The sequence below is a fragment of the Mytilus edulis genome, chromosome 13 (genome assembly GCF_963676685.1).
Source record: "Mytilus edulis chromosome 13, xbMytEdul2.2, whole genome shotgun sequence".
In the NCBI taxonomy this organism is placed as follows: Eukaryota; Metazoa; Mollusca; class Bivalvia; order Mytilida; family Mytilidae; genus Mytilus; species Mytilus edulis.
The window spans coordinates 67,090,293-67,108,233 of record NC_092356.1 but is presented as its reverse complement, the minus strand read 5'-3'; the positions used below and the strand labels follow the sequence as shown (position 1 = coordinate 67,108,233).

General features: G+C 32.0%; 2 protein-coding genes across 2 annotated transcripts; both read left to right on the top strand.

The window, feature by feature from the left end:
- The first annotated feature begins 1,880 nt into the window (after nucleotides 1-1,880).
- Nucleotides 1,881-2,231, top strand: LOC139500483 (uncharacterized). Its single transcript, XM_071289222.1, has one exon. The coding sequence runs from the start codon at nucleotides 1,881-1,883 to the stop codon at nucleotides 2,229-2,231; it is 351 nt and encodes a 116-aa protein (XP_071145323.1).
- Nucleotides 2,232-11,670: 9,439 nt separating this feature from the next.
- Nucleotides 11,671-16,849, top strand: LOC139500797 (beta-1,3-galactosyltransferase brn-like). Its single transcript, XM_071289658.1, has 2 exons — nucleotides 11,671-11,858; nucleotides 15,713-16,849. The coding sequence occupies exons 1-2, from the start codon at nucleotides 11,832-11,834 to the stop codon at nucleotides 16,673-16,675; spliced, it is 990 nt and encodes a 329-aa protein (XP_071145759.1). The 5' UTR covers nucleotides 11,671-11,831; the 3' UTR covers nucleotides 16,676-16,849.
- The last annotated feature ends 1,092 nt before the right edge of the window (nucleotides 16,850-17,941 follow it).

Here is a 17,941-nt window from a genome sequence, read left to right as displayed (position 1 = left end):
AGAGTGATCAGTACTCCAAGTACTTGGATTTTCCCTCATGTCCGAGTGATCAGTATTCCATGCACTTTGATATGCTTCTCTGTTATCTGAGTGACCAGTACTCCAAGTTCTTTGATATGTTTCTCTATTTTCAGATGGAACAGTATTCTCTGTACTTTGATTATTCGGTCGACTATTGTCAGTATGTAAGGTACTTTGATGAGCCTCTCTGTTCATTTCCCATCTAGGAATTGTATCCCCTTGCCTCATTGCGGTTATTTCTTCTTTACTATAACTATCATTATGTTTCGGCATGGTACTTTCATCAGTGAAAATTGGTAGATTACCTCCAGAGACACGGGTCATTGTTTCAACTTCATTTGTTGCTGAATTTTGTGGTACGTTTCCTCGATTTTTATTCAACATGTGTGAATCCGATACTGAACTTAAACAACTTCTTGGTTCATATAAATTTTTAGTTCTTTGAACCGTTGGTAACTGACGACTTCTGAGCATCATTCTTATTCAAATGTAAATATTGCACGAAAGTCGAAATTATATATATATAAACACGATACTTAAACCACGGTTTACTCAATAATATTCGCGTCTAAATGATTTCAAACCTAAAAGCTAATAAAACCTTGAATGGATTTGAAATATTTATTGAAATACCGAAAACGATCATATACCAAAATAAAACACACCTTCAAAACCAATAGCTAAATCAGCTATAAAAAGTCTAGAAGTAATGCTAGCCCTACAGTTAAATTTCAAAACCAAAAGCTAAATACGCTTTGAAAAGTTTTGAAACCCTTACAAATCAGCGGAACACGATATTTCAAAACCAAAAGCAAAATACGCTTTGAAAAGTTTTGAAATTTAAATAACACGAATACGATATTTCAAAACCAAAAGCAAAATACGCTTTGAAAAGTTTTGAAATCAAAATAACGCGAGGTAAAGGGGAAAGGGTCAAAACCAAAAGCCAATGAATGCTTTGAAAAGTTTTGATACGCGGGAAACGCGGGACAAAAGGACAAATTGCATAGACCAAAGCAAAATATGCCCTACAAAGTCTAGAAATTTAGGATCACGGCGGAACTTAAAACCAAAAGCTAACACAGCTTTAAAAAGTTTTAAATTCGGTAAAATATCACGATAAGTTTCCGAACGAAGAAAACAAAACCAAAAGCTAAAAACTGCTTTGAAAAGTTTTGCAATCTTTAAATAACACGAATTTTAAATTAATCCCACGGCTGTCACCAGTTGTTGTGAACTTACTTAATTATAGAACAAACGGGTCCGAGCGGGTAAAATCATACATGGGCTTCACAACAAGTATATTTGTCTCATTTAACAATTACCACAACTTTATACGGCAGTTACGTTTATATGCAACAACATGTAAAAATACAATACTTTATTATAATACACAATAAATATACAACACAGTTTATTCACACAGGAATACACGAATGAATAATAACAAATGAACAACCAACGTTAATGTGTTTGAATTGCCGATCGCGCTATATTTAACAGGGGAAACTACGATCTATAAATAGGGCAAAGTATATATTTAGAACCTGATGCGGAGATCAGTAAAATAATACAGTGTGTAAAATGTATGATGTTTACCTTTTATAAAATATATATCAAGTCAAATATCAATCTTCTTATTCTTCGAGGTGTATATCAACGTCACTCTTCAAAACCATATAAACAATTGCTGGGCGGAAGTTGACGTCAACAATGGGAAAGTGAAAGTACGGGAATAAATACAACGTTACGTCGTGTAAATTGTACTTTCACAACACTGTGCATCAGTGGCTGGTACTTTTATGCCAAACATGCTGATATATACAAAATCCCGACCTTCTGGAAGAAACGCCTCTGAAATGCCTTCAAATTGGATCTTCTCTTCATCGGAAAATGGTTACATTACAAGAAGTTTGTTTGAAGATTGGTCATCGAGAATATATGTACCTAACATTGGTATGAGACGCCCTAACCTATTCGTTCTAGATAATCATAGTTCTCATTTGTCATTGAAAGTTATAGACATGGCCATAGAGAATGACATAGAGATATTAGGTATTCCGCTTCACACATCACACTTTTTACAACCTTTAGATCAAATATTTCACCCCCTCAGAAGTACCTACAGTGATCTTGCCCTGAACATTGGCTTGGTTAAGGCAGACATGGTTATTAAGAAAAATAAGTTTGCTGGAGCAGGCAAAGGATAAAGCGTGGTCACCGCATCTAGTTAAACTCAGTTTTAGAAAAACTGGATTGCACCCTATCAACAGAAAAGCGATATACAAGTCCTTCATCAGACCTAATCATAATAACACTAATGAAAATGATGAGGAAAACACTTCTATGACGAACCCTGCTGACGATGTATATAAAGAATGCGGACGTGTGGTAACTAATCCTTTGGTAAAGGCTGGACTAGTGGATAAAAATCTGCAGGATATATTGGTCCCAACAGACATTACAAAAACAGATAAACCAAAGAATAAAAGATGGACTGGTGCTCGAATATACACAGGGGAAGAGATGAGGAATGAACTTAAAAGAAAAGCAGAGGAACAAATAGAAAAGGAAGATGGCATCAAGCGCAGAAAAGAGGAAAGGGAAGCAAAACGACTCAAGAAGGTAGAAAATGACAAGACGAAACGATTGAAATCCTCCAATAGGAAGAAAAAGCTGTCTTAAACGAATTAAAGTAAAGTAATAGATGTCCCAGACACTGTAAATCCAAACACAACAACTATTATGGCAGATGTACATTCAGTACTAATTCTTGAATCTGATCAGAATGACGTTTAAGTTATGGCAGAAAATCAGACAGAAATTGAGAATGAGGAATGTAGACCACGACCAAGATCAAGACGGAATAATCGAGGACAAAAAAGTACACATGTGGTAAGCATTACATCCCAACACATCACATCACATCTCACATTACTTCACTTCACTTTAAGTTACATATCACATCATTTCACTTCACTTCCCTCCCTTTCACTTCACGTCACTTCACAATTCAATTCACAATTCAAATTCAATTCAATTCTATTTAAATCACAATTCAAATTCAATTCAATTCAATTCATTTCAAATTGCAATCACAATTCAAATTCAATTCAAATTCAAATTCAATTCAATTCAATTCAATTCAATTCAATTCAATTCAATTCAAATTCAATTCAATTCAAATTCTTTTCAGTTCAATTCAATTCAATTCAATTCAATCCAATCCATTTTTTTTTTCTTCTTCACAAAATGAAATTCACCAAAGTAGACATATGCATTTATTATATTTATTTCCAGAATGATCTCATGTCCAGAATGATCTCATGTTCTTATTTCTATTTTATTTCTATTGCCTTTTCAGTTTTCTATAGAGGATGATGACGATGAGGTATTTACATGTGGAGTATGTGACACTAGAGGGAAAAAACTTGATGAAAAAAATGGAATTTTCTGGGTAGGGTGTGACAGAGACACCTGTCCATAAATATGGTATCATTATAACTACACAACAGGATCAGACTACCGTGGATTTGAGTTTGCTATTTCCTTGAGAACAATGGATGTGCCCTGTTTGTATTGACACCAATCATTTTGAAGAGTGAACATGTGATAATACCCCCATTTCTAGTAAAAGAACGTTGCATTTGGACAATACATGACAACTTGTTTCATTATCTGTATTCCAAAACAAAAGTTCAAACTTTCTTTAGATTATAAATATCTCTAACATGCAAAGACAACTGTAAAACAGTGGTTACAATGAAAAATATTTTATTACTTTTAGTTTTTATGACTGTAGATATGTAGCTGCATTGTTACAAAAAAAATAATAACAAGAAAGTTAGAGCTGATAATCGAATAAGCGTAGGAAACGAAGGGGAATCAATGCAAACCCTAAAATCGATAAACAAAATACATCCAACACAAACGGGAAACACGAAACCCCCCAAAAAACGGACAGACGAACGGACGGACAAACGGAAGCACAGACCAGAAAACATAATGCCCATAAAATGGGGCATAACAAGATATCATACATGATATTGCTACGAAAATCTCCCTGGCGATCATTTAGGGGGGCTTTAATACTAACAAGTCTACAAGTGATCAATGTAAAAAAAAATAGAGATGAAATATAGACCCAAAAATTCATATTCCTTCAACAACAATGAACACTGAATACTACACATTAATGTGATAAACACGGACTACCGCAAGGCACCCGCTGCAGTTCATTTTCAAGGTATGTTGTCATATGGATTACAGACGCCTAATGCATGTCAATCAGAGTATAGTATGTAGAATTAGTATTAAAAAACGGTCACTGGTGATATTTATTTGAGCTCGTTATTCATGCAAAATTTAATAAATACGGACACCTTGAAATTAGCACAAGGACAATCAATCATAGGGTAAAATATCATTACTGTTTCTTTAATGAACTAAATGTTAGATGTTATCAAAATAAAATGCCAATCAGTAATGGATTGCAGCCATTCAACTAATGATGCAAATGGCAAGGCAAATGCTCACATTAATCTCTATCGATATAGGCTCTAAATGTCCTCCTTTAGTGGTACTCCTATATTTAGGAGACTCATACGGAGACGATAAGATGATGCATATTCAGACAGTGTTGCATATACTGTATACATGAAGAGTCTATTGGCAGCTTATATCTGTAGGAATATCTTTAGTGATTCTGATCTTTTCGTTCTTTCATCCACGGATCATCTTATAATTTATTTATTTTTTGCTTGAAAATCATGCATGCGCAAACTCTTTTTTCGATTCTTTTTTATATAATTAATCATTCGCAACATTGATTTAATTCTAAAAAATGAATCGCACAACTTTTTGTTCCGTTTTCTGTATTTGGTTGACAATTTGTTAGTGATCAAAGACAACGGTGAAAATGTGCCCCCTGTGGTGTGTGAAATACTTGATTTCGACCGACTTTGGGCTCTTCTGCAGACCGATAAAAATAATAAACGAGTGATTTTAATGTATCAGTTCTGTTTATCGAACAGTTAACTACACGCAAGTAACATAAAAAGATTCTGGCGTTATAAAATTCGTTGTCTATGGGTTAAAAGGGCCGTTTTTTGCAGCGAAAATGGGCCTCCCACTCTATATACTCAACGCTGAGCTTGACAAATTAGACTTTAACTTCGTGTATCGTATCAAAAACCAAAGTGATTTAAAAATTGCAAGAACCTGTGTACCATAATCAAATAATTACATTAGATGTATGTTTCATTATAATACGTAATTTTGATTAGCTAACTGTACATCACGTGTCATTGCTTAAGCAATTGCATTACACAATAAAACTTTTTGATTATGATAGCACGAGGTCCAACAATAAAGTGCACAGGTGAATTGAATACATAATTGATAAAATTCATGTTTTCAAGTTCCTAGCCCACAAAATGTAATTATAAGTATTAAATGCTTCTTTTTGTAACTTCATAGGGTTGTAAAAAGCGTTGACCGTGCGTTCGTTTTAGAATGAAGAGCTTTCGCGCTTCATACAAAATGTACTTCGGTCAACGTTTTTACACTCCAATGAAGTTACAAAAAAAAGCATTCAATTCTTAATTGAATCTTGTGTTTAAACTTCAATGTACTGATGTCCATGTTGTTTCACCTAATATTAAACAGACGTACCTTTGAAACCCTTTATTAGAGACCAATTTCATTAATAAATAGTCTTATTGGAACAAATATTTCATAGTAATTATTTCATGTGGAATAAATTACAGTGACGTTACCAATTTTCTGCACCAGACGCGCATTTTGACAAAGTTAGCAAATTGAAGATAAACAAATCATTGTATTGTTATGTCTATCATATTCAAACAAAAATGTGCGAGTTATTTTGATTGGTAAATTTATGATAACTCCTCAACATACACTATACCCTGATCTGACCATAGGGATTATTTACCCACCTTCGCCTTTCATTTGTTGTTTTATAAATAGGGTATAGTCTCTTCAGCTGTTGACCTAAAAGATATAATACATTGGGATAATCAATATTTTGTTCATAATGTTAGTATTGATGAAAATATGAGAAAAAAATTACGTCGGCACCCCACTTTATTGTTTATCTACATACGACATGTCAAGCGTTTTAATATATTTTTTTTCCTTTTACGATACTCTTTAATATTCGTGTTTATTTGCAGGATTGTACTTACATCACACAGTGTTGTCCTTCACCATTACAGGAAATGTCCGTCAAGCTTTCAGTGGAAATTTTGTTTAAGATACACAAAGCCTTGGATTTTAAAATGTTTAAGATAATGCCCGTATTATCACGTTGATCTTGCTATGAAGGAAATTGGGAACTTCACTTGTACAGATAACATATTCAGAAATACCAAAATTTGATTAAACATTTTAAGTTTTATGCTGTACTTTATTTCTATAAAATATTGTTCATCAAAACTTCTCGATCTTATCAAATAAGTGAAATTAATCTACATAATTGTTATTTTGTTATTATCCATCATTATGCGTAGTATAACTATAAAAAATTATATTATAGTATTATTGAATGGGTATTTTTACAATGGCCCTGTTATATGTCCAAGGTCTGCATTACCGTATTTTACAGAATAAAATTATGAAGACTTTTTCTCGAGGCGATCCGTTTTCAAAAATCGGGGGCCATGTTAAATTTATTATATTTGATATCAACACTGTTTTTCTGTAATGGCCCTGATTTTCTGTAATGGCCCTGAATTAATGCTCAGTTTGTCTGTATTAAGCCCAGTTAGGGTTTATAATAAACAGTCATTTTTGACAATAATGTATTTATTTGGTTAACAAAAACCCTTTATAAATTTCCTCATAATTATATACTAGTCATGCAAAAACTACATATATACGACTCATCTTGTGCTCCAATCAAAACAATTATTCATTTATCAATTACATATTACGACATAGCAGGTGTTTTCCGTTATCCTAGAGTGTAAAATAGCAGAACACAGTCAGTTAATATTTTTAGTGAAACATGCACATTTTAGGAGAGATTCTTTTCTTATCTTAGTCCTATAATGAGTGATAAATGAAATAATTTACTCTTTATTAACGAATGTGAAGTAAGTTTACCCCTTTTTAGCTCACCTGGCCTAAAAGGCCAAGTGAGCTTTTCTCATCACTTGGCGTCCGGCGTCCGGCGTCCGTCGTCGTCGTCGTCGTCGTCCGTCGTCGTCGTTAACTTTTACAAAAATCTTCTCCTCTGAAACTACTGGGCCAAATTAAACCAAACTTGGCCACAATCATCATTGGGGTATCTAGTTTAAAAAATGGGTCCGGTGATCCGGCCAACCATCCAAGATGGCCGCCATGGCTAAAAATAGAACATAGGGGTAAAATGCAGTTTTTGGCTTATAACTCAAAAAACCAAAGCATTTAGAGCAAATCTGACTAAGTAGAAATGTTAAACAGGTGATGATCTATCTGCCCTGAAATTTCCAGATGAATCGGATAACCGGTTGTTGGGTTGCTGCCCCTGAATTAGTAATTTTAAGGAAATTTTGCTGTTTTTTGGTTATTATCTTGAATATTATTATAGATAGAGATAAACAGTAAAAAGCAATAATGTTCAGCAAAGTAAGATTTACAAATAAGTCAACATGACTGAAATGGTCAGTTGACCCCTTTAGGAGTTATTGCCCTTTATAGTCAATTTTTAACCATTTTTCGTAAATCTTAGTAATATTTTACAAAAATCTTCTCCTCTGAAACTACTGGGCCAAATAAATCCAAACTTGGCCACAATCATTTTTTGGGTTAATAGTTTGAAAAATGTGTCCGGTGACCCGGCCATCAAACCGAGATGGCCGCCATGGCTAAAAATAGAACATGGAGTAAAATGCAGTTTTTGGCTTATAACTCAAAACCCAAAGCATTTAGAGCAAATCTGACAGTGGTAAAATTGTTTATCAGTTAAAATTTATCTGCCCTGAAATTTTCAGATGAATCGGACAACCCGTTGTTGGGTTGCTGCCCCTGAATTAGTAATTTTAAGGAAATTTTGCTGTTTTTGGTTATTATCTTGAATATTTTTATAGATAGAGATAAACTATAAAATGCAATAATGTTCAGCAAAGTAAGATTTACAAATAATAATGGTAAAATTAATTGGGCGTCTAACGTAAAAAAATTGTTATGTAACCTTGGATTTTATGATGTATGGATTTCACAAGATACTAGTAAATTATCATTTGATTGTATAAAAACACGTATTAAAGATCAATTTTTACAAAGCTGGAATACAGCTTTAGAAGAATGTAACAAACTTTGTATTTATAAACGATATAAACTAGAATTTGGTTTTGAAAAATACTTAGATTTTCATTGTAATGTATCTATATTAACAAAACTACGTAGCGGCACACTTAAATTAAATGTTGAAGTTGGTCGTTATCTAAATACTCAAAGAGAAAACAGAATTTGTATGTGTTGTAATATGAATGTTTTAGAGGACGAGTATCATTTTGTTTTATCATGTCCAGCGTATAGATCTGTGCGTATAGAATTTTTACCTTTATTCTACTGTTCTTGGCCAAATCGGCACAAGTTAGATAATTTATTACAAGCTCATTCGAAATCTCTGACAGTAAAACTATGTAACTATTTAAATGCAGCTTGGAAAATTAGATCGCATATATTGTCATAATATTATTGTATACTCTGTAACTACTGTTCTCTGCTGTCTTTTGTTTGTCATATATTGTATATATTTTCGTTTGCCATAGCATGTATATGCTTCTTGCAAATAAAGTATTCATTCATTCATTTAAATAAGTCAACATGACTGAAATGGTCAGTTGACCCCTTTAGGAGTTATTGTCCTTTATAGTCAATTTTTAACCATTTTTCGTAAATCTTAGTAATCTTTTACAAAAATCTTCTTCTCTGAAACACTGGGCCAAATTAATCCAAACTTGGCCACAATCATCTTTTGGGTTACATGTAGTAGTTTGAAAAATGTGTCCGGTGACCCGGCCATCCAACCAAGATGGTCGCCATGGCTAAAAATAGAACATGGTGTAAAATGCAGTTTTTGGCTTATAACTCAAAACCCAAAGCATTTAGAGCAAATCTGACATGGGGTAAAATTGTTTATCAGGTCAACATTTATCTGCTCTGAAATTTTTAGATGAATCGGACAACCCGTTGTTGGGTTGCTGACCCTGAATTGTTAGTTTTAAGGACATTTTGCTGTTTGTGGTCATTATCTTGAATATTATTATTGATAGAGATAAACTGTAAACAACAATAATGTTCAGCAAAGTAAGATTTACAAATAAGTCAACATGACCGAAATGGTCAATTGACCCCCTTATAAGTTATTGTTCTTTACAGTCAATTTTTAACAATTTTCATAAAATTTGTAAATTTTTACTAACATTTTCCACTGAAACTAATGGGCCAAGTTCATTATAGATAGAGATAGTTTTAAGCAGCAAGAATGTTTAGTAAAGTAAGATGTACAAACACATCACCATCACTAAAACACAATTTTGTCATGAATCCATCTGCTTCCTTTAATATTCACATAGACCAAGGTGAGCGACACAGGCTCTTTAAAGCCTCTAGTTTGGTTCGTGACCCTTTTTATTTTTTCTTATACACATTATACATGTAAGATATAATGTGCTATGTTTAACTTTGTCGTTAATTTTTCTGTCTATTATACAGGTTTTTTTTTCATATATAATCTTTCCAAAATCTGGCATGCGCAATTGTGCACAAACTGTACCTTAAAATAGTTCCCTTAAACAAATATTTCTCATTGTAGACTTCAAACTTTAAACTTAAAAAAACAACGTCACTGAATAGTGGGTACAAATATCTTTGGCTTTTTTTTTTATTATGGTATAAAACGTGAAACGACGAAACAACATACAAGACACCAGATATTTTCTAGCAAGCTTAATATAGGGTCTTCTTCATCCGGTAGAAAAAATAATTAACGTTACAAATGCACTATAAAGATAATAACTTTTGAATAAAATGTTCCTGCTTATATGACTATGTTCAACAGATTTATCACATCTAATTTGAGATAAAGAATACCTAAGATACAGTTCAGTAAGTCTTATCTTACATTACAGAATTTAACGATACTTACCTTGGTTTAGTAGTCAACATTGTGTTATAATCTTGAGAAAGTTCGTTACTCAGTTTTAAATTAATACTATCATATATTGATAGGGGTTTAACAAAGGAACCACAAAGCACAAAAAATATGTAGGTCAATGTGCTTGTTTTCGAAATAATAGCCATTGCACTTTTGGTGGGGAAACGATTTCTCTTGATTTTTCATAGCTTTATCATTGACAAGTTAAAGTTCTCAAATAATATATAAAAAAATAACAACGATTTTACAGATGGCTTATAATTCTACATATAAATGGTATAATAAAAGAAAAATAGGGGTCAATGGGCTATTTTTGTTTAAGGCATTCAAATGAATAAAACCAAAAGATTCCGAATATCTGACAAAAATCTCAAAACATGACAAGCGAACATCCTTGATTACTGTAAAAACACAACTATGTCAACAACAAAAAAACCAAATAGGCATGTACATACTCTATAAACAAAGCACTTAGTCAAACATGAAAGACAATAAAACAAAAGATTACCGTAACACTAACACAATGACTTGATGTGTAAATACCGAGACAGGCCAAAAGAATATTACAAACAATAGAAAAACTTTAAAGGGAAAAAATATATTAAGACCAAAAAAAGAACACTTAATTAAGATATACAAAATATCGTCAATACCTTGAATCCATATTTGAAGACTATTATGTGTTATTTGTAAAGTTGATACGGAATACCTATCAACAAGGTCTTGGTATCATCCGATGATTTTTTTTTTCTTGAAAAAGGACGAAACGTTCTCTGACATAACCCTGATTCATCAACTTTTTACTCGGTTACTGGTGATGTTGTATAAAGTCTGAGTAGCAACTGCAAGCTCCCAAATACCGAATGAGTTGGGAAATGTATATATCATATGCAAATGAAATTAATATATATTGGCAATTAGAGGGGGACTTAATAATTTAAACATTAAAATGTTCTAAAATGGACAATAAAGTGTTGTTCAAAGTATTTTACATAAAATCAAAGTCCTTTTACTTAAAGAGTCTCTTGCATAATTGTTTCATTTGTAATCGGTCTTCCTCTTTTCTGTTTAAATGAGACAGTTTTGATAAAATCAGTTTAAAAAAAAATCAAAACATTCTTTTTATTGTGTCTTTTTCAGTAATCATTTAGTATAATCCATGCTTCTTTTAGTACGAATCGGGATATCTCAAAGTCAACAAATAGATTTTGGAATTCTGATTTGAACTGGAAATTGATTAGTCATGTTAGTGTAAATCAGAATTTCATTGGAGTACTAACTTGTTTTAGAGAGATTCTGAACCCTACTGAATTTCAATTTGTACTAGATTTGTCGTTATTTGTTCGAAAAATTGTTGATGCGAAAATGAACATAGTGCTCTTTTTTTTTTTACCGGAAACGCAATTGAGTGCTTTTATTTTAAATTCATAAATATTTAATTGAGGTTGCCGTGACCGTTTTTTTTTTTTTGTTACCTGAATATATGTCTGATTGAAAAGGTCATATGTTTAAAGCTTTTGTTGTTAACATCTCATGCAATGAAATAAATCAAAGATTGACACATATGTTGATTGAAAGATATTGTAAAGGACAGCATTACAACTGACTAATATTTTTGATACAGATATGAAACTATTCCACCGTCATGGTTAGATTTAGGAATAACAAAATTGTAAGTATAAAATGTTGAAATTATTCGTAGATAATATGCTTGATTATCTGAAAAGCTTAATGAGTACAGTATGAAAATATGCAACAAAAATAATGTGTATTTATTTTACAGAAACAGATATAGTCCCGTTTGTTTATAACTTTATCGGAGAAATTAATACTGATGCGTTAGTAAAGTCTTTGATTATTTAGTTTTACTATACTCACAGTTAACACCGTTATATAATTAACTGTTTGTATATGTTGAACTAAGGCATGAAATGAAATCAAATAATGTTAATTATAGTAGTATAAAGATAGAATAACAAAACTACCGAACTCTAAGGAAAATTCAAAACGGAGGGTTCATTTTAAATGGCATAATCTAAAGTTCAAACACATAAAACGAACGAAAAACAAATGTTGTATTCCTGACTTGGTACATGCATATCCTTGTGAAGATAATAGTGGTTTAAACATGGTTTTATAACTAGCTAAACCTTTCGCTTGTATGATAGTCGCATAGAATTTCATTATATTGACAGCAATTTGAAAGCAAAACAAACTGACTGAAAGGTACAATAGTTAGAAATTGAGGTACAGCAGGCACATTGTGTTAAAGTTATCATTATCAATATAAAAACAACAATTTATTCAACAAAGAAAAACAAAATGGCATATAGACATTTTGGAACATAATAAAAAAAATGATGAAAGTACAATAACACAATGGCGTGAAGTATAGTTACGGAGCTAAGCCAAAAGAGTATTACCAAAAATAGACACAACTTTGAAAACAAATAAAAAGACAAATAAAAAGAACACTATAACACGTTATTAAGATGATAAACAACGGCAGCACCTAGCATCTATATTTGAAGACACTCATAGCATTTGTGAAGTATATTTGAAATATTTATCTACAAGGGTTTGTACCTTCCAATAAATTTTATGAGAAAAAGGACGAGACGTTCTTTGACATACCGTTTGTTCTTAAACGTATTGATCAGACGATGGTGACGTGTTATAATGTCTAATTATCCTATATGCAGGTGAACTTGGTATAATGCTGCTAAAGACAGGTTTTTATGATTTCAAAATTGAAATCGTCTCGTCTGTCTCTGATTATGGCACTAATATGACAGCTAACGTAAATATATTCTTCTCCACGAATGCCATCCATCTTATTTTCCAAGGACGAATTCGACAATAATGTTTCAATAGAGCATAAGAAGACGGGAAGAATGAGATTAGATCATGTACGTTGAACTCCAAATGAGAATGTATTCACAGGGAGAGATTTCTTGCATACTTATATTTTCTTACATTATTAGTTTCTATCAAAACAGTTTTTGGGTAATAATTTTATAAAAACTCTCAGACAATTTGACTTTTGATTAATCTGGCTATTCTTGTTATGTCACGTTCAGCTATATAGCTCCGAAATTTCCTATTTACACATCCCTGGCTATTAGGCATTCCTGGTGATAGATTGAGAAAAGTTTTTATGATGCACCAATTCTATTTTATATTATGCACATCCAACATTTGAAATAAAATAGTAAAGTATCATCTTGTAGTATAATTGATAACATGAACTTTAATAACTGTGAAACACTTATTTCCTCTGCCTTCTTTTTAAAATTTAATCCGAACACAACTTTTACGAGCTGGCATGTCAGTAACTGCTAGTACTCTTTTGTAAATATATGTTTCATTGTTGATGCTTAGTTTCTTTTGTTACCTATTCTGACATCGGACTAGGCCTTCTTTTAAACTGTGTTACTGTGAGTATTGCTGTTTGTTTGTTTTTACATTGGCTAGAGGTATATGGGAGAGCTGAGATCTTACTAAACATGTTAAACGACACCGCGTTTTTCAGCCTGTCCCAAGTCAGGAGCCTCTGGCCTATGTTAGTTTTGTATGATTTTTAATATTAGTTCATTTATAAATATGTTTTTTGAGTTTAATATGGTTTAGTATGGTCAATGGACAAAGTGATCGTCCTTCGGTTTTCGTTGTCTACGAATATAGTCCCTAGTGTGAACAGTTTATAACTTGGATTTTTAATTTGATACACTTTCCAGTTTTTTTCTTGATATTTAATGCATGAAATATTAAGTAGGGGGAAGAAATTACATGTTTAAAAACATTTGGGTGCTGAATTTTTATGTTAAGTAGTGATTTAGTCCAGTAAAAAAGGGTAAAATTTTGTTACGTCTGAAGCTGTCAAACTGAATTTTAGACCCTCTTAACACAGAATTGTCAATATTTTGAGTTAGACCTGGTAGAAGTTTCTATCATTTTGATATTATTTGTCCCAATAGCAGTACACTACACTGTAAAATTCTTTTTGAGAGCAGGAGAGATTTTTTTTTTAATTTGAATTTATTGTCTAAAAGAAGATTCGGACTTCTTTTAATCAATCTGAGTTTGAATGTCCGTTTTGCCCTGTCTTTGTTTTTTCCGCATTGAACTAGAGGTATAGGGGTGGGTTGCGATATCACAAGACATGTTTCAACCCGACTTTGTAAGTCTTGAATGTTATTTTGATTTTAGCTGAAACCCGCGTCTAGGTGAGGATTTTGACGACCCAATGCTTGCCTTGGACTATTTTCTAAAATTTGGTCGGGTTTTATCTGTTTGATATATTCCCCCTTAACATATTCAATTTTACTATAAGTGTCATCAACCATATACATGACATTTGCAGATATACTCTAACATTCATGATTCAATCTACAAATCCATGTTCCGCATAAGATTGGATTTGTGGAACATTGTCTTCCCTACTTTTGCAATTATTTGCCATTCATTCAATAGATATGATATATGTTGATGTAATTTCGTATTAATTATGTATCATTATTTCATATTTATTATGAACTTTTGTGTCAAATGTTTTAGTTGCTAAATGTATTTTTTGCATTTTATGATTTTGAATAAATGACCTTTTTTCGTCAGTTTAGTTTTATCTCATATAGCAAATCAAGCTCAGACTCTGGCCTTTGTATACATAGTATTTTTATGGTATCTAGTTGGTTGTTTTAAATATAGTTTTCCATTTGTATAACAACTCAGATGTGTCAAATATTTTTGGCTATCTGACTATGTGTATTTCTATTTCGTACATAAATATATTCGTTTGACCTTTATGGGGGGGGGGAAACGTTTCACAGATAATATCGGATATGTTTCTTACGTCGTAACTACAATCCACTTCCCTTTTCATGAATGTGAGTGTTTGTAATAATATGAGCAATACGACGGGTGCCACATGTGGTGCAGGATCTGCGTACCCTTCCTTCGTGTTGCTCAGTCTTTAGGTTTCTGTGTTGTTTTTTGAGTACTATTGTTGGTATGTTTGTCTTTTTTATTTTTTACCATGGCGTTGTCAGTTTATTTTAGATTTATGAGTTTGTTTGTTCCTCTGGTATCTTTTGCCCCTCTTTTGTGTCAATTGAACAGAAGAAATATATTTAATAGGAAATGTATAGATTTAACCAAAAAATATATAGGATAAGTTGTATGTGCTATATGATAGTTTAACAATATTCTTTAGAATGAAACGTTTTTAAATAATTTTAGAGTGATATGATGTCATTTGGATCTTCCAAAAATTAAGAATACTAAGCCTTGACCTTTTAACGTTGTTAAAAAAAATGCAGCGTATGACCTTTAACAACCGGTTAATATAGAACGGACATAGATGATGCGTTGATTTAGCCGTAAGTTAGAAAAAAGAAATAAGCTTGCACAAATCTTTCTCAATAAATATGTTAACGAATGTAATCGGTATAAAATGGTATATATTTATTTGAGAAGCAGCATTGTATGATTAAACTACTATATACTTCATGTCTTTGTTTGTTTCAGATATCAATGTTAATTTGTTGTACAGTATTGATATGCTGTGTTTCTCTGTTCTACACCAGGACTCATTTATATCGATTTCCTAATATAAAAAAGTTGGTATTTGATGTTGATCACAGAAAAATTCTAAACAATAAAGTAGTATGTGATTTCAAACAGAAGGATATGTTCTTGATAAATCCATCAGAATTATTGTGTAACGATTCCAATTGTAGTTCCTTGCAAATGTTATTTATTGTGAAATCATACGTTTTGAACTTTGGCCAGCGCGAAGCTATACGTAGAACATGGGGAGGCATAACCAAACTGCGATCAAAAACTGTTTTCATTATTGGATATCTTAATGGCATCGATTATCTTGTTAATCTGGAATCAGCAAAACATAAAGATATAGTTCAGTTGAATAAGTATGATCAATATCAAAATGTTGTTTATAAAACAATCTATGCCCTGCTATGGTTATCAAATATAAATATAACAGTACAGTTCATTCATTTTGTAGATGACGATCGCTTTATCGTTCCACTGAATATGTATAATGTTGCAATACAAAATATTGAATCTTCAGATTTAAAAATGTTGGGATACATGATAAATCGATCGGAAACTGTTCGAGATAAAAGTTGGAAAACATATATTTCTCCTGAAGACTATCCATTTGATTTCTATCCGCCATATATCATTGGAGGAACTATCTTGACAAATCAAAAAACTGTGAGAATGCTGGCGGTTGCTGTAGCTTATACTAAAGTTATTCGAATAGAAGATGCATATATTGGAATAGTAGCAAACTCAATTAATGTAAAACTGAAACATCATGCGGCTTTTTTTGCTTATAAACAAAATCTTACGAGTTTACGCAATTCAGTATCCTCTCCTGGTTACGAAACTACGTATATTTTGCTAAGGGACTGGAAATTACTTCATGTAGAATCTAACAGTATGCAATTAAAGAAAAAAAAATAGAACAAAATTGTCATCTCAATGAACGGTGAAATTCACCTGTCAGTAAGTTTATTGGCTAAATGAAAAGGATATGATGACAACTTAAACAGTTGGTGCAAATATTGAACACTAATCATCACAACAGTTTTGAATGTGTTTTTTCTTTCTTTCGCTCACGTCTTACAACTAGCAGTCTAGGTGATACTTATGCAAATAATATAACAGTGATACAAATGTTATCACAGAAACTTTCAAGACGTTGTATATTGATAGGTTTAGTGAAATTAAGCCAGAGTTTGTTATAATAAAAAATAAAAAACAGTGATTAAAAACTATGTACATTTATATTTATACTGTAAAATGATGTTGTAAAGAATAGTTGATGTCAAATAGGAATTCAATTCTTTGAAATACTACAAATTTTGATAGAATGTTTCATTCGACGTGTATGTAAGAAAACAGGTACCATTTGTGACTTTCTGTGTTCTGTTAAATTGTTCCTTTTAGAATTGTTATACGATGATGACTGTTGTACCCATATTCTGACTATTTTATTTATTGTGTCTGTTTAGTTAACGCATCAATGTAAATATAACGGAAATTAATGAGACTGGAATATGACAGTTCTTGTCCATTTGTTGTTGATGCGTTTTGTTATTTGATTTTGCCATGTGATTATGGACTTTCCGAATTGATTTTCCTCTAAGTTCAGTATTTTTGTGATTTTCCTTTTTGTGACTTTAATAGACTTTAATTGCAAAGGAATATTGCCATAATGTTTGGTTGTGTGATATTTTCTATTGCCAGCTTGAATAAGTGTAAGTGATGGAACTGCAATATGTGTTAGAACAAGGTAGAATATAATACTATTGCATTTTTACTTTTGTTTGGCATAGTTGTTACACTATCTGCTGCATTTGTTTGCACGAATCCTACGTAAGGAACCTGATGTTCAATGGTTGTCGTTTGTTCATCTGGTTCATTAGTGATTCTCGTTTTTCGTTTCTCGTTTTATTATGTAAACTAGACCGTTTGTTTTCCCTTTTGAATTGTCAGTTATGAGGCCCTTTATAGCTTGCTGTTATGTGTGAGCCAAGGCATGCATTAGCTGTCAAATTCATAATAAACAATTGTATCTAAATTGCTGTATGTGTTATATACATACTGCACTGTTAATAAAAAATAAACATTGCTAAATGAAGGGAATGAAGTGAAAATACATTTATATTGTATCTTACTTCTCTTGAAATAAACGACAAAGTAGATACACACGACATTATTTCTATC